This window comes from Salvelinus namaycush, unplaced genomic scaffold (genome assembly GCF_016432855.1).
Source record: "Salvelinus namaycush isolate Seneca unplaced genomic scaffold, SaNama_1.0 Scaffold1707, whole genome shotgun sequence".
NCBI classification, from domain to species: Eukaryota; Metazoa; Chordata; class Actinopteri; order Salmoniformes; family Salmonidae; genus Salvelinus; species Salvelinus namaycush.
Genome location: NW_024058461.1, coordinates 1 through 17,678, shown reverse-complemented (window position 1 = coordinate 17,678; position 17,678 = coordinate 1). Strand labels below are relative to the sequence as shown.

Here is a 17,678-nt window from a genome sequence, read left to right as displayed (position 1 = left end):
ATAGGGGCCTCTACCCAGTCAGGGGCTGATCTAACAGGGGCCTCATTAGAGGCCTTTACCGTAGTCTGTGACATGATTACACCTGACCTTCTGACCTAGTCCCTTACGCCCCCTGACAACCCTTCAGAGTTATGCTCACCAATCTGAAAAAACTGCAGTCTTTCTTCAACAATATCCCGCTTGCTCATGTCAATCGCACCACTGCGAGTCATCTCAAACATCTTCCCTTCATGGAAGGGGAATGGGTTTGGCTCGCTAGTCGGCGTGGTGCTATCATCGGTCGGGGTTCTGGCAGGGGTCGTGTCTGGGGTCGTGGCCTGTGACCTGTCGTCTGCTGCCAGCCCAAACGGCTTCGGCTCGTCGTCTTTGGCGTCAACCACTTCATTGTCTCCTCCTATACTGGACCAGGGGTCAAAGTCCAGCCCTTTAGTAGCAACAGTTTTAAACGGAGAGTCAAACGCCTCCTCTAGCTTGTAACTAAAGTAGGTATCAGAAAAGCCATCGTTGTCCTTCTGGTCCTGAGAGCTGGCCCCATCTGTTTTGATGTCAACTGGATCACTTTTAGCTTGAGCCTTTTTGCATTCCTCCTCCGGGGTTTTTTCCTCTTCAATGGCCTCTAGTTTGGTCTGACTGAAGGAGCGATCGCAGGACCGGAGCACGCTGTCTGAGGTCCACACGTCCTTCCTGCTGTCCGGCAGGCTGAAGGGTTTAGTGTCCATCTCACACAGACCATCATCCTCATCCTGCATGTCATACCCATCCAGGGAGTCGATCTCAGTAGCGTCAGTGTCATGAGAGAACTCTGCCGTCGTGGCGATAGAACAGTCTGTTATGGACTGGTCATTTCCATTCTGTTCAGAGTCGTACTCCTCTGTTTTACCAGCTTCACATGTTCCATTAGTTCTGTTAGTTCCTGGCTCTTTGTTGTTTCTGTTTTTATCCTGTTTTGGGGATTTGGACCCATTCTTGATCTCCTGCTCCTGCTCCTCTGAGATCTTAAAGGTGTATTTCTTAAAGGAGATGGGCTGGAAGACGGACTCATCGTCACTAGAGTCACTGTCGTCAGCCCCGGGGGGGACCGGGGAGGGGGGCTGGACTCTGATGATGGGCTCCGTGAGGAGGTGTTTATCATGCTCTTCCTGGAGGTTGACCTCCATCATCTCCGCCTCAGAGGAACCACATGATCCCGTCTTCTTCTTCTTCTCAGGGCTGGACTGCTCAGAGTCCAGGGGAGGCGGAGGGGGGAACTGGATGTATGCTACTCCTTTGTCTTTAGGTGTCTGTCCGGCCTGGTGGTTTCCATTCTTAAGGTCAGCTGCTGTGACATTAGGTGTCTCTGGTCTGAAGTCCTTGAAGGAAAATACCTGGCCCTGCTCCTCCTCTGAGGAGTCCTCAGAGACCTCTGGGATAGGGCTAGGCTGGAAGGGAGTGAAGCCCAGGATGGAGTCTGGTGTTCTGGAGGTGAGGTCATAGCTGATCTCCTCTGAGCTAGGGGTCTCCGGGGTGAGGGGACTCTTCCCTGAGCTGTCTATGAAAGATACCTGCTCTAGCGTGTCATCGTCAGGACTGGCCTGAGGCGAAGAGGGCTGTTTCTGTTTGTACAGTACTCCTCCTCTGCCCTCTCTCTCTCCCTGCCTACCCACCTGGACACTCACATAGACAGGTAATGTTTTGATGCCTTTGAAGTTTTCTCTGGTGGTGGTTTTCTCTGGTGCTAATCTCTCTTGTATTTCTCTTGTGCAAGTGTCACGCACATTGTTCAAGTTAGAATCTTTTGGTGCATTATCTAATATTTCAAGAGATGTGTCTGTTAGTTCTTCTGTCTTTGTAGGGCTTGTTACTGGGCTGACCTGCATTCTGTTCTTATTTAGTATGGGGATTTGGGATGTCTTTTCAGATGGCTTAGTTACTGTGTCTTGTTTTGCTTTCTCTGACTGGTCGCTGTCTGAGTGACTAGACACAGACCTGACTGGGATCTGGGACTCTGTCTTTCTTCTAAGATTCTTGTTTTGTGCATCCCCATGGTCTTTAGACACAGGCTCAGAATGAGCAACCCTATTGGTTGTGGGACTTGATGCAACATGTTTGGAAGGAGAATCCCTCATAGAAACGTGTTCTTTTTCAACTTCCCCACCGTTCTCCTTGGGTGTGTCATGTGTAGGACTATGTGATGGTGGTCCCTTTACACCCTTACTGATCCCAATGGCCTGACTCTCCTGGCTCAATGGGCTTGTTTTCTCTGATTCTTTATCAGTCTGACCTGTTAGGTGTTTTTGGGCTGTGGTGTATGGTAGGTTCTTATTAGTCAGTTTGTCTCCTGACTGTTTTGGGGCAGCTGATGAGACAACTGACTTACTGCTATTGGAGGCAGGTCCTTTGAGTTTCTCTGGAATCTTTTTAAAAGGACTTCCTTCCTCTGTGGCCTCAGACCCTTTAGTTGTCTTTCCTCCAGTGAACAGTTGATTGACTGGCAGCTTGTTCTCCTGCAGCCTGCTGACTGGGGGTGTGGACTGTACTAGCTGAGGACTACTGTTATCTTGGTTCTGAGCCTCTGATTCAAACTTCATCCTAACAGAGCTCACTCTAGAGAAGGAGGCTTTAACCCCGGTTGGCTCAGACCGTTCCTCCGCCTTTGTCTGCTGTTTGGATGTATCCTCACTGAAGCGGGAGAGAACAGCTCTCTCTGGACTGTTGGGTAGACTAGAGGTCTTCCTCTCAGTCGTACTACTGAACAGTTTGTTCCCCCTTCCCTTGCCCCACTCCTCCCCCTCTGGCCTGGCTTTCTGCTGTGTTTTCTCCGGGCTATTACAGGTGGAGCTGGGCCCAGACCTGGTCTCCCTGGGGTCTCTCTTTGGAGGCTTTTTCTCCGGGGATTGCAGCTCGTCGTTCAGTTTCTCAGTTTTGTCACGGAAAAACTGAGAGACCTCGCTTAGTTTCTCCTCAGCTTCCTTGACAGTTTGATCCACGCGGTCCTCGTAGATGAGCTTCTCTCTGTTCCTGTCCAGCTTGTCCTCGGTGAAACGCATCCACACTGCATGTTTTGGGCTGCCTGGCTCTGTGGTGTAATGCAACACTGTCACTTTGTCAAACTTGTCATCCTTATGAGAACATTTACCTGACTTAGAGGATGTATCCTTTGATGACTTGAAAGTGAACTCTCTCCTGGGCAGGGCCTCTTTCTCACCGTAATCGCTCTCTGCCCCATGCGACTCTGAGGTCATTTGGTGTGTTTGGTCAGCCATAGAGTCCTCTGTATCAGAGTGGGATATGTCTAGCTTCTCAGAACGGAGCATCTTCTCAGCGAACCTGTAAGACTCTCCCCTGAGTTCAGAGAGCTCGTCATCGTGATACTCTACAGAGTGCTGGCTGAGCAGTTTGAGAGCTTTGTAGGAGTCATCGGCCATGAGCTGAGCGGAGCTGGGCCGGCTGTCATTGGCAGTAAGCTCCTCACCTTCCTGCTGCGCCTCGTCGTAATCAGGCAGTTCTTGGATTCTGTCTCCTTTATAGAAATAAGAGTCTGGAATCTTCTTGGTCTCCCTGATAATCACCTCAGTTGGTTGGAATGTGTTTCCCTCTTTTTCTATGTGAACCTCCATTATTCTTTTGGCTTTAGTGTCATTATCAATGAACCTGGGGGTGAGTTCATCCCCTTTGACAGAGTCCTGGCCAGCCTTGTGCTCAAACAGTCCAGCTAGTTCTTTGGAGGGGTCCCTTCCGGACTGGAATGCTTTCATGATGTCTCTGACTGACATGGTCTCCTCGATCCTCTCCGAGCCGTCTTTCAGCTGCGGCTTGTGGTAAACCATGCGCGTCGTGGTGGTGATGTGGGTCTCCTCTTTGAGCCTCATGGTCTTGCTAACGACAGAGTCAGAGTCGTCAGACACTTTGATCTGGAATGATTTGACTTTGTCTTTGATGGAGGCGGCGGAGGCCTCTGGTTCAATGCAGGCCGGCGATGCTGAGGCTGCCTCCTCCATCTGCACCTCACAGGGTTCGTCTGGGTGCTCGTAGCTCCTGATATGGACCACCTCGGTCCTAGTCTCGGTGATGCAGGGGGGGATGGGGTCAGTGAAGGGGGGTTTGGGCCCGGTGCTCTCTGCACTTTGGGGGGCTGAAGGAGTCTTTTCACTCCTGGTTTCAAAGCCGCTGTCTGACAGAGGGCTCTTATCCAGCTCATGAGATAAGTCCTCTGGTGACTCCAATATGGCGTCAGGTCCATAATATGACTCTGCTAGTTTACATAAGTCTTTCTCAGAGGCAGAGGTACGCATGCCTGGGGGAGGCATCTTGAGTTTTTTTAGTTTCTGTTTGTCCTCCCCTTCCCTTTTTGCCTCCTCATATCTGCTCTTCATCTCGGCCATCTTAGAAAGAGAACTAGCACCTATCTCATTGGCCAGGTAGTCAACAACCTTGGCTAAATTCAACTCTTTACTGGGCATAGACTGGGGCCTAAAGGAGAGTGTGTTAGCGTCAAACGGAGGGTGAAAGAATTCCTTAGCACTTTGCTGGGCTTCCTCTAACTCATCTTTAGAGAACTCCTCCCACTCCTCCTCGGAGGGCTTCCCTCTACAGGCTTGACTATCACTCACCACATCCTTGGTCAGTATCTCACTGACTTTAACTAGATCCTCCTTCACTTTCTCTACTATGGTGAAGGGCTCCTCATCCTCCATCTTAGGCTCTTTAGGGGTCTGAGACTGAACGTTCCTGGCTGTTCTGGGGTCAGTCTGCAAGATGGCTGTCATCCTGATCAGGTCCTCCTTCATATCGGCCACGTCTTTCAGGATGTCCTGATTGGAGGATAGGGAGGAGGGTGGGGTTAGAGTGAGCCCTGGAGGGGTGATGTAAGGAGGGGACTTCACTGCCGTCTTTGACCTGCGAGAGTCTGCAGGCGACATCTTCAGCGACCCAGGCCCTTTTTTCATTTGGGACTCGTTCGCAACACTGAGAAAAGAGTATACAGGTACCGTCATTGTATTGGATGTTGCTGAGGTGGTGGAAGAGGTTTGAGACCTCGTAGAGCCGTAGACTGAAGTTGAGGTGTTAGATCTACGTGAGGACACTGATTTGAGTGTTCCGTACCCTGAAGAGTTAAATGTCCTTTCAGCCTCATTTATAGCTGCACTGACACTGGAAGTGGCGGCGTGAGTGGTGGTCTGTATCCTCTCCTGCAGACTGCTAGACCTATCAGAGAGCAAACAGGAGCAGGGGGAGGAGGGAGACGGGGAGGAGGACTGAGAAGAAGAGGCGTACTTCATGGGAGAAACTAATCCATTCACCATAGCAGAGGCTTCTGAGGAGTGGGCTGGTGAGGACAGAGAGGGGAGGGGCTTCCCCTTAGAGGCTTCTGAGGAGTGGGCTGGTGAGGACAGAGAGGGGAGGGGCTTCCCCTTAGACGTAGCTGAAGTAATGGACAGACCAGCGATGGTTCTGACAGGGGAGGAGGTTGAGGAGGACAGGCCAGCGATGGTTCTGACAGGGGAGGAGGATGAAGAGGACAGGCCAGCGATGGTTCTGACAGGGGAGGAGGATGAGGAGGACAGACCAGCGATGGTTCTGACAGGGGAGGAGGATGAAGACGACAGGACTGATTTGAAGGGTAAATTAGAGGCTGGGGTGGTCCTGGAAGAAAATGGGGTGGATAGTCCTTTAATGAAGACAGGATCTGCTCCAGGTTTAGAGGAAGAGGACACCAGACTGGCAGAGACCTGGACCGGGTACTGGGCCTGCTGTACAACAGTCTTAATAGGGGAGGCCATAGTTCTATAGGATCTGACAGGTAAAGAAGCTATGTCGCCAGAGGACTTGACTGAATGTGACGGTGAGGCTCCGAGGGTGGATTTGATTGGCGATGCGGAGGAGAGCAACCAGGCAGACTTTAGTGGCGATGCAGATGGTGTGTCGGACGGTGAGCCGGAGAGGGAGCCCAGTCCACACCTTGCTTGGACAGTGTTGGGAAGAGGCGCAGCCGACCATGCCTGGTAAGATCTTGTTGAAAAGACAGGTTTGTGAGTGTAACCAGCAGGCAGTGTTCTTCCTGTGCTTCGCTCAACTGTCTCTTTAAATAAGCAAAATGAAATCCAACAGAAAATCAACAGAAAATGGTTGAAAAAACAGAGAGACCAGAGGGGAAAACACGTGTCAGTGGACGCTTCTATTATCAAGGGAGGAAGAACAATACTTTGATGAAGAGTTGAAATGGGAATGATGGAGCCGTACAGGAAATCTGATCCACTGTGATCCATGGTTACGACAACGTTACACAGCAAGATGGAAAAGAAGCCCAGTGAAGCACATACAGCAAAACAACCACTGAGACCATAACAACTAAACATAACCATGACAACAAGACATAAACATGACAACAAGACATAAACATGACAACAAGACATAACCATGACAACAAGACATACACATGACAACAAGACATACACATGACAACAAGACATAAACACGACAACAAGACATAAACACGACAACAAGACATAAACATGACAACAAGACATAAACACGACAACAAGACATAAACACGACAACAAGACATAAACACGACAACAAGACATAAACACGACAACAAGACATAAACATGACAACAAGACATAAACACGACAACAAGACATAAACACGACAACAAGACATAAACACGACATAAACACGACAACAAGACATAAACATGACAACAAGACATAAACACGACAACAAGACATAACCATGACAACAAGACATAAACATGACAACAAGACATAAACATGACAACAAGACATAAACATGACAACAAGACATAAACACGACAACAAGACATAAACATGACAACAAGACATAAACACGACAACAAGACATAACCATGACAACAAGACATAAACATGACAACAAGACATAAACATGACAACAAGACATAAACATGACAACAAGACATAAACACGACAACAAGACATAAACATGACAACAAGACATAAACACGACATAAACACGACAACAAGACATAAACATGACAACAAGACATAAACACGACAACAAGACATAACCATGACAACAAGACATAAACATGACAACAAGACATAAACACGACAACAAGACATAAACACGACATAAACACGACAACAAGACATAAACATGACAACAAGACATAAACACGACAACAAGACATAACCATGACAACAAGACATAAACATGACAACAAGACATAAACATGACAACAAGACATAAACATGACAACAAGACATAAACACGACAACAAGACATAAACATGACAACAAGACATAAACACGACAACAAGACATAACCATGACAACAAGACATAAACATGACAACAAGACATAAACATGACAACAAGACATAAACATGACAACAAGACATAAACATGACAACAAGACATAAACATGACAACAAGACATAAACACGACAACAAGACATAAACACGACAACAAGACATAACCACGACAACAAGACATAACCATGACAACAAGACATAAACACGACAACAAGACATAAACATGACAACAAGACATAAACACGACAACAAGACATAAACACGACAACAAGACATAAACATGACAACAAGACATAAACACGACAACAAGACATACACATGACAACAAGACATAAACATGACAACAAGACATAAACACGGCAACAAGACATAAACACGACAACAAGACATAAACATGACAACAAGACATAAACATGACAACAAGACATAAACACGACAACAAGACATAAACATGACAACAAGACATAAACATGGCAACAAGACATAAACACGGCAACAAGACATAAACATGACAACAAGACATAAACATGGCAACAAGACATAAACACGGCAACAAGACATAAACACGACAACAAGACATAAACACGACAACAAGACAAATGCACAGAGAACCCAGAATAACATCAAACTGTTCTCTGTACACGTTGGGATGTGCTACATTCCTCTGGCTAGCAGATCAATCTGTGTCTTTTATCTGTTTGGTCTGATGTTCCACCTTTCCAATCCCCCAATTTGGGTGTTCTGAACACTATACAGAAGCCTCCATCTGTCTGTATCACAGCAAGATATATGGCAGAACACAGCTCTAGGTTTCAGCTCCATGATATCTCTACATGTCATGCAAGACTGAGTGGCCGTAGTGACAAGCGCCTACGGTGGAAACTGTAGCAGCTGAGAGAAAGTCAGTAGCGACCTTCCATGCATTTCCCATCAACAGAAAGGAAACCCTACGCAATCACACTGCCAATCATTATGTGAGTCAAAGCAAAATCTGTATGGCGCGATTTGAGTTATTTTAATACCGGTGGGAAAAAAATAATATCTTAAATAAAATAAATAACACATTGTGGGCAAGCACAGCACAGTACGCTAAAATACTAATCAAACCAAACCATGCAAAGTAAACCATGTCAGAAACGAGCAATGTGGACTTACAATACACGTTATGTAGGTGAGAATATGCAGATATCACATATAAATATGTACTAGCTATAATATGTATGGTTCTCTCAATATGTCACATGTTAATGCAAATCAACTCCAAGCATATTATTATCGTTATAGAAGTTAGTGAAAATGTCTCACTCACTCGTGGCGGGCTCGGCGAGATAGCTGTAACGCTTACGTAAGGCTAGAGACGTAAAGGTGTGACGTCGTTCTGGCTTTTCAGTCTGCAACAACAACACAACATCAGTTCTCTGTTAGAAGATGGATTACCTGACATTACCTGACTACTCACCTCATCAGATCAATAGGGTCTGATGGATTACCTGACATTACCTGACTACTCACCTCATCAGATCAATAGGGTCTGATGGATTACCTGACATTACCTGACTACTCACCTCATCAGATCAATAGGGTCTGATGGATTACCTGACATTACCTGACTACTCACCTCATCAGATCAATAGGGTCTGATGGATTACCTGACATTACCTGACTACTCACCTCATCAGATCAATAGGGTCTGATGGATTACCTGACATTACCTGACTACTCAACTCCTCAGATCAATAGGATCTGAAATGTAGGGTTTTGTAACAGACAGTAAAGGGTTGTAGCTATCTCTGGGTGAGTTTACTGACTGTGTCTCTTCTAAGAACTGTGATAACTAAACTGGCCAGTGGTACTACAACATTTTTTACGTTAAAACACTATACATCCTTAACGGTAGCCGATTAACAACATATGTAAAGGAAATCAACCATGAATTAATTTCCTTTGGCTTATTGGTCATGTAGAAAAGCGTTCTTATTAAAATGTAAGCAGTAAATCCCCAACAGCTCTGCATGGTTAACTTCAGAGTGTTCTCCTAAAGGGACAGATCAGGGGACATGGATGGGTGGGCGGAGGTAGAGCCATGGGGTTTACATTGGCACACATCATGCAGTATGTACATGCTAACAGTTCAGGAGCTTCACAGAAGCAGAGCTAGATGATCCAATGGCAGCAGCAGAGGACACTGTGCCTTATTGAACAGCACAGAGCAGTGGCTTATTGAACAGCACAGAGCAGTGCCTTATTGAACAGCACAGAGAAGTGCCTTATTGAACAGCACAGAGCAGTGCCTTATTGAACAGCTAGGTCGCCAGAGAAGCACAGCCATGGCGGTACAGGGGTAAAGGTCGCCAGAGAAGCACAGCCATGGAGGAACAGGGGTAAAGGTCACCAGAGAAGCACAGCCATGGAGGTACAGGGGTAAAGGTCACCAGAGAAGCACAGCCATGGAGATACAGGGGTAAAGATCACCAGAGAAGCACAGCCATGGAGGTACAGGGGTAAAGGTCACCAGAGAAGCACAGCCATGGAGGTACAGGGGTAAAGGTCACCAGAGAAGCACAGCCATGGAAGAACAGGGGTAAAGGTCACCAGGGTACTGTATATTACCTCTTCATCTGGGTCTGACTCCATTTCCTTGGGTTCCCAAGATGCATTGCAGAAACAGGCGGAATAAGGAGGGGAATGGACAGGATGTGAAAAGGAGTGATTGACAGAAACAGTTAGAGAAGCAAACCGCAAAGCCAGCAAAGAAAAACACAGAACACAACAGCATTGAAAATCCAACACTTACAGCAGATTACAAGCCACAGAAACCACGGCAACAACCACAAAGTCAGCCAGTTGAAAAGAGCAAGGAACCAAAGCATGAAGTCCCAAATCAGATGGGAGATTTGGTTGGCTAGGAAACAGCCAAAGATAACCACTACGAAGCTCAGAACAGATAAAAGACACACTCGGGCAGCACTTCACCTCTAGCCTCCTGCTCTATCCCCCTGAATGACGATGAGATGATATGGACCACAGCCATGACAACAGCTGCTTACCTTCTTCAGCGCAGGGAGGGTGATGTTCAGGTTACACACGGCCGTCTGGGGGAGACCCTTAGCGGTCTTAGTGGTCTCCTTCAGGAATGTCAGACGGCCACACGGCTCCTGGCTGTTGTCTCGGACCTACAGAGGAACCACAGCGTTCAGGGGATATTCACTACATGACAGAATGCACACAGTTAACTTAATGCTATAGATCAACTCTACTACTGGGATGTCAGGAAACCTGAGTTCCTGAGGGTAAAATTAGTTCATGAAGGGAGGGAACTCATTAAAACCAGTAATCCAGTTCAGTAGCTATGGACAGGGTCAGAATGGACCTGTTGAAGGAGGTCACAGGATCCAGAGGGAAGGAAAGCCCTGTTTCTTCAGCAGAGTTCAGGAAGCCAGTGATCCAGTTCAGTAGCTATGGACAGGGTCAGAATGGACCTGTTGAAGGAGGTCACAGGATCCAGAGGGAAGGAAAGCCCTGTTTCTGCAGCAGAGTTCAGGAAGCCAGTGATCCAGTTCAGTAGGTATGGACGGGGTCAGAATGGACCTGTTGAAGGAGGTCACAGGATCCAGAGGGAAGGAAAGCCCTGTTTCTACAGCAGAGTTCAGGAAGCCAGTGACAGATCAATGAGAGGCAGGATGGAACTAGGTTATGGCCTCCAGGCCTTGTTCTAAAGCTGTTTGTTCCTATCAGTACTGGTTCCGTTGCAGCCTCCTACCCAGGCCATGAGTCAGTGGAGGACATCAAGCAGTCTCCTACCCAGGCCATGAGTCAGTGGAGGACATCAAGCAGTCTCCTACCCAGGCCATGAGTCAGTGGAGGACATCAAGCAGTCTCCTACCCAGGCCATGAGTCAGTGGAGGACATCAAGGAGTCTCCTACCCAGGACATGAGTCAGTGGAGGACATCAAGCAGTCTCCTACCCAGGCCATGAGTCAGTGGAGGACATCAAGGAGTCTCCTACCCAGGCCATGAGTCAGTGGAGAACATCAAGCAGCCTCCTACCCAGGCCATGAGTCAGTGGAGAACATCAAGCAGCCTCCTACCCAGGCCATGAGTCAGTGGAGAACATCAAGCAGTCTCCTACCCAGGCCATGAGTCAGTGGAGAACATCAAGCAGCCTCCTACCCAGGCCATGAGTCAGTGGAGAACATCAAGCAGTCTCCTACCCAGGCCATGAGTCGGTGGAGAACATCAAGCAGCCTCCTACCCAGGCCATGAGTCAGTGGAGGACATCAAGCAGTCTCCTACCCAGGCCATGAGTCAGTGGAGAACATCAAGCAGCCTCCTACCCAGGCCATGAGTCAGTGGAGAACATCAAGCAGCCTCCTACCCAGGCCATGAGTCAGTGGAGAACATCAAGCAGTCTCCTACCCAGGCCATGAGTCGGTGGAGAACATCAAGCAGCCTCTTATCCAGGCCATGAGTCAGTGGAGAACATCAAGCAGCCTCCTATCCAGGCCATGAGTCAGTGGAGAACATCAAGCAGTCTCCTACCCAGGCCATGAGTCAGTGGAGAACATCAAGCAGCCTCCTATCCAGGCCATGAGTCAGTGGAGAACATCAAGCAGCCTCCTATCCAGGCCATGAGTCAGTGGAGAACATCAAGCAGCCTCCTATCCAGGCCATGAGTCAGTGGAGAACATCAAGCAGTCTCCTACCCAGGCCATGAGTCAGTGGAGAACATCAAGCAGCCTCCTACCCAGGCCATGAGTCAGTGGAGAACATCAAGCAGCCTCCTACCCAGGCCATGAGTCAGTGGAGAACATCAAGCAGCCTCCTACCCAGGCCATGAGTCAGTGGAGAACATCAAGCAGCCTCCTACCCAGGCCATGAGTCAGCGGAGGACATCAAGCAGCCTCCTATCCAGGCCATGAGTCAGTGGAGAACATCAAGACAGTAGTATAGTATATGTACCTTCACACAGAAAGGAAGCCGGTTCTCTTTGAATGCGTAGAAGTTGAGCACCAGTAGCTGTCCAGCCTTGGTCAGAGGAGCTAAGTTACCATAGCAGTCCACATAGATGGGCCTCCCCTCCAGAACCTAGGAGACAACAGCATAATGACATCCTGATCACACAGCTTGGTCTAACCATACAGTGTTCAAGTCCTTCTAGAATCATGTCTGGTGCAGGAATACATTCCCCGGCATTGTGATGGATGAGAGCAGGAGATGTCCATAGGAAGTGAGAGCAGCATGTGAAACTCACCTCGATGTCTTTGCTCCTGGCCACCTCCTCAAAGTTCTCCTGCTGTTCCAGGGTTTTGTCCACCTTGTCGTCTGTCATACAGAAGCAGCGCAGGCGGGACTCCATAGGGTCGTTCATCTTGGCGAACACCACGAACTTGGCCATGTAAGGAACACAGATGAGCTCTCTGTACAGCTGGGTGGCCAGGCCTACAGTCTCTGGGATCTGGTGGCAGTCAGCAAGCCAGAACCTGAAACACACACAGGACAGAGGACAGATACAGGTTAGAAACACACACAGGACAGAGGACAGATACAGGTTAGAAACACACACAGGACTGAGGACAGATACAGGTTAGAAACACACACAGGACAGAGGACAGATACAGGTTAGAAACACACACAGGACTGAGGACAGATACAGGTTAGAAACACACACAGGACAGAGGACAGATACAGGTTAGAAACACACACAGGACTGAGGACAGATACAGGTTAGAAACACACACAGGACAGAGGACAGATACAGGTTAGAAACACACACAGGACAGAGGACAGATACAGGTTAGAAACACACAGGACAGAGGACAGATACAGGTTAGAAACACACACAGGACAGAGGACAGATACAGGTTAGAAACACACACAGGACAGAGGACAGATACAGGTTAGAAACACACACAGGACTGAGGACAGATACAGGTTAGAAACACACACAGGACAGAGGACAGATACAGGTTAGAAACACACACAGGACTGAGGACAGATACAGGTTAGAAACACACACAGGACTGAGGACAGATACAGGTTAGAAACACACACATGTCATCTGTATTGTAATAACACTGAGAATACATCATGACATCTGTAGTATAATAACACTGAGAATACATCATGTCATCTGTATTGTAATAACACTGAGAATACACCATGACATCTGTAGTATAATAACACTGAGAATACACCAAGTAATCTGTAGTATAATAACACTGAGAATACATCATGTCATCTGTAGTGTAATAACACTGAGAATACACCATGTCATCTGTAGTATAACAACACTGAGAATACATCATGACATCTGTAGTATAATAACACTGAGAATACACCAAGTAATCTGTAGTATAATAACACTGAGAATACATCATGTCATCTGTAGTGTAATAACACTGAGAATACACCATGTCATCTGTAGTATAATAACACTGAGAATACATCATGACATCTGTAGTATAATAACACTGAGAATACATCATGTCATCTGTAGTATAATAACACTGAGAATACACCATGTCATCTGTAGTGTAATAACACTGAGAATACCCCATGACATCTGTAGTATAATAACACTGAGAATACACCATGTCATCTGTAGTGTAATAACACTGAGAATACCCCATGACATCTGTAGTATAATAACACTGAGAATACGTCATGTCATCTGTAGTATAATAACACTGAGAATACACCATGTCATCTGTATTGTAATAACACTGAGAATACATCATGTCATCTGTAGTATAATAACACTGAGAATACACCATGTCATCTGTAGTATAATAACACTGAGAATACATCATGTCATCTGTAGTATAATAACACTGAGAATACACCATGTCATCTGTAGTGTAATAACACTGAGAATACACCATGACATCTGTAGTGTAATAACACTGAGAATACATAATGTCATCTGAAGTATAATAACACTGAGAATACATCATGTCATCTGTAGTATAATAACACTGAGAATACATCATGTCATCTGTAGTATAATACCACTGAGAATACATCATGTCATCTGTATTGTAATAACACTGAGAATACACCATGTCATCTGTAGTATAATAACACTGAGAATACATCATGTCATCTGTAGTGTAATAACACTGAGAATACACCATGTCATCTGTAGTATAATACCACTGAGAATACATCATGTCATCTGTAGTATAATAACACTGAGAATACATCATGTCATCTGTAGTATAATAACACTGAGAATACATCATGACATCTGTAGTATAATAACACTGAGAATACATCATGACATCTGTAGTATAATACCACTGAGAATACATCATGTCATCTGTAGTATAATAACACTGAGAATACATCATGTCATCTGTATTGTAATAACACTGAGAATACATCATGACATCTGTAGTATAATAACACTGAGAATACACCAAGTAATCTGTAGTATAATAACACTGAGAATACACCATGTCATCTGTAGTATAATAACACTGAGAATACACCATGACATCTGTAGTATAATAACACTGAGAATACATCATGTCATCTGTAGTATAATAACACTGAGAATACATCATGTCATCTGTAGTATAATAACACTGAGAATACATCATGTCATCTGTAGTGTAATAACACTGAGAATACACCATGTCATCTGTAGTATAATAACACTGAAAATACATCATGACATCTGTAGTATAATAACACTGAGAATACATCATGTCATCTGTAGTATAATAACACTGAGAATACACCATGTCATCTGTAGTGTAAAAACACTGAGAATACCCCATGACATCTGTAGTATAATAACACTGAGAATACATCATGTCATCTGTAGTATAATAACACTGATAATACATCATGTCATCTGTATTGTAATAACACTGAGAATACATCATGACATCTGTAGTGTAATAACACTGAGAATACACCATGTCATCTGTAGTATAATAACACTGAGAATACGTCATGTCATCTGTAGTATAATAACACTGAGAATACATCATGTCATCTGTAGTATAATAACACTGAGAATACATCATGTCATCTGTAGTATAATAACACTGAGAATACACCATGTCATCTGTAGTGTAATAACACTGAGAATACACCATGACATCTGTAGTGTAATAACACTGAGAATACATCATGTCATCTGAAGTATAATAACACTGAGAATACATCATGTCATCTGTAGTATAATAACACTGAGAATACATCATGTCATCTGTAGTATAATAACACTGAGAATACATCATGTCATCTGTAGTATAATAACACTGAGAATACATCATGTCATCTGTATTGTAATAACACTGAGAATACATCATGACATCTGTAGTATAATAACACTGAGAATACACCATGTCATCTGTAGTATAATAACACTGAGAATACATCATGTCATCTGTAGTGTAATAACACTGAGAATACACCATGTCATCTGTAGTATAATAACACTGAGAATACATCATGTCATCTGTAGTATAATAACACTGAGAATACATCATGTCATCTGTAGTATAATAACACTGAGAATACACCATGTCATCTGTATTGTAATAACACTGAGAATACATCATGACATCTGTAGTATAATAACACTGAGAATACATCATGTCATCTGTATTGTAATAACACTGAGAATACACCATGACATCTGTAGTATAATAACACTGAGAATACACCAAGTAATCTGTAGTATAATAACACTGAGAATACATCATGTCATCTGTAGTGTAATAACACTGAGAATACACCATGTCATCTGTAGTATAATAACACTGAGAATACATCATGACATCTGTAGTATAATAACACTGAGAATACATCATGTCGTCTGTAGTATAATAACACTGAGAATACACCATGTCATCTGTAGTGTAATAACACTGAGAATACCCCATGACATCTGTAGTACCTGTACCTGGCAGAGACGTTGGTAGTGAAGGAGACAGTCTTACCTGGCAGAGACATTGGTAGTGAAGGAGACACAGTCTTACCTGCCAGAGACATTGGTAGTGAAGGAGTCACAGTCTTACCTGGCAGAGACATTGGTAGTGAAGGAGACAGTCTTACCTGCCAGAGACGTTGGTAGTGAAGGAGACACAGTCTTACCTGGCAGAGACATTGGTAGTGAAGGAGACAGTCTTACCTGCCAGAGACGTTGGTAGTGAAGGAGTCACAGTCTTACCTGCCAGAGACATTGGTAGTGAAGGAGTCACAGTCTTACCTGGCAGAGACATTGGTAGTGAAGGAGACACAGTCTTACCTGGCAGAGACATTGGTAGTGAAGGAGTCACAGTCTTACCTGGCAGAGACATTGGTAGTGAAGGAGACAGTCTTACCTGGCAGAGACGTTGGTAGTGAAGGAGACAGTCTTACCTGGCAGAGACATTGGTAGTGAAGGAGACAGTCTTACCTGCCAGAGACGTTGGTAGTGAAGGAGACAGTCTTACCTGCCAGAGACATTGGTAGTGAAGGAGACACAGTCTTACCTGGCAGAGACATTGGTAGTGAAGGAGTCACAGTCTTACCTGCCAGAGACATTGGTAGTGAAGGAGTCACAGTCTTACCTGGCAGAGACGTTGGTAGTGAAGGAGACACAGTCTTACCTGCCAGAGACATTGGTAGTGAAGGAGTCACAGTCTTACCTGCCAGAGACATTGGTAGTGAAGGAGACAGTCTTACCTGGCAGAGACGTTGGTAGTGAAGGAGACACAGTCTTACCTGCCAGAGACATTGGTAGTGAAGGAGACACAGTCTTACCTGCCAGAGACATTGGTAGTGAAGGAGACAGTCTTACCTGGCAGAGACGTTGGTAGTGAAGGAGACACAGTCTTACCTGCCAGCGACATTGGTAGTGAAGGAGTCACAGTCTTACCTGGCAGAGACATTGGTAGTGAAGGAGACACAGTCTTACCTGGCAGAGACATTGGTAGTGAAGGAGACAGTCTTACCTGCCAGAGACATTGGTAGTGAAGGAGACAGTCTTACCTGGCAGAGACATTGGTAGTGAAGGAGACAGTCTTACCTGGCAGAGACATTGGTAGTGAAGGAGACAGTCTTACCTGGCAGAGACATTGGTAGTGAAGGAGACACAGTCGTTGACGAAGGTTAGGGGTGTGGTCCCAGTGATGTCCTCCCATTGGGCAGGAGAGGTTCCGCCGGTGATGCTGCATAGCAACCTCAGGCAGGGGGTGGAGTCTCCCTTGTAGCCGTTGCTAACTCCCTCCCCAGACAAGGGCGGGACCGGGATCGTCATGGTGATGGGTTTGTGGAACTTCCTGCGTCGAGGTTCCACCGTCACTATGGGGCTGAATGTCGCCCGGTTACCAAGGATCTTCTTCACCATGTCATCAGGAGCCGGCTGGGCCTAGAACCAATCAGAATTGCCGTTCCACAATTAATACACGCC

At 45.7% G+C, this 17,678-nt stretch overlaps 1 protein-coding gene across 1 annotated transcript in view; it reads right to left on the bottom strand.

Annotated features, from left to right (window-relative positions):
- The window catches only part of LOC120037340 (ankyrin-3-like), a gene marked incomplete at both ends in the record, with an annotated part of 53,523 nt that extends 35,887 nt beyond the window's left edge, over positions 1 to 17,636 (bottom strand). Inside the window, 7 exons of the mRNA XM_038983493.1 lie at positions 140 to 6,058; positions 8,580 to 8,661; positions 9,881 to 9,907; positions 10,318 to 10,443; positions 12,230 to 12,355; positions 12,522 to 12,750; positions 17,332 to 17,636. Coding sequence (XP_038839421.1) covers positions 140 to 6,058; positions 8,580 to 8,661; positions 9,881 to 9,907; positions 10,318 to 10,443; positions 12,230 to 12,355; positions 12,522 to 12,750; positions 17,332 to 17,636 — 6,814 coding nt within the window. The remainder of the gene's footprint in view (positions 1 to 139; positions 6,059 to 8,579; positions 8,662 to 9,880; positions 9,908 to 10,317; positions 10,444 to 12,229; positions 12,356 to 12,521; positions 12,751 to 17,331) is intronic.
- Positions 17,637 to 17,678: the final 42 nt, after the last annotated feature.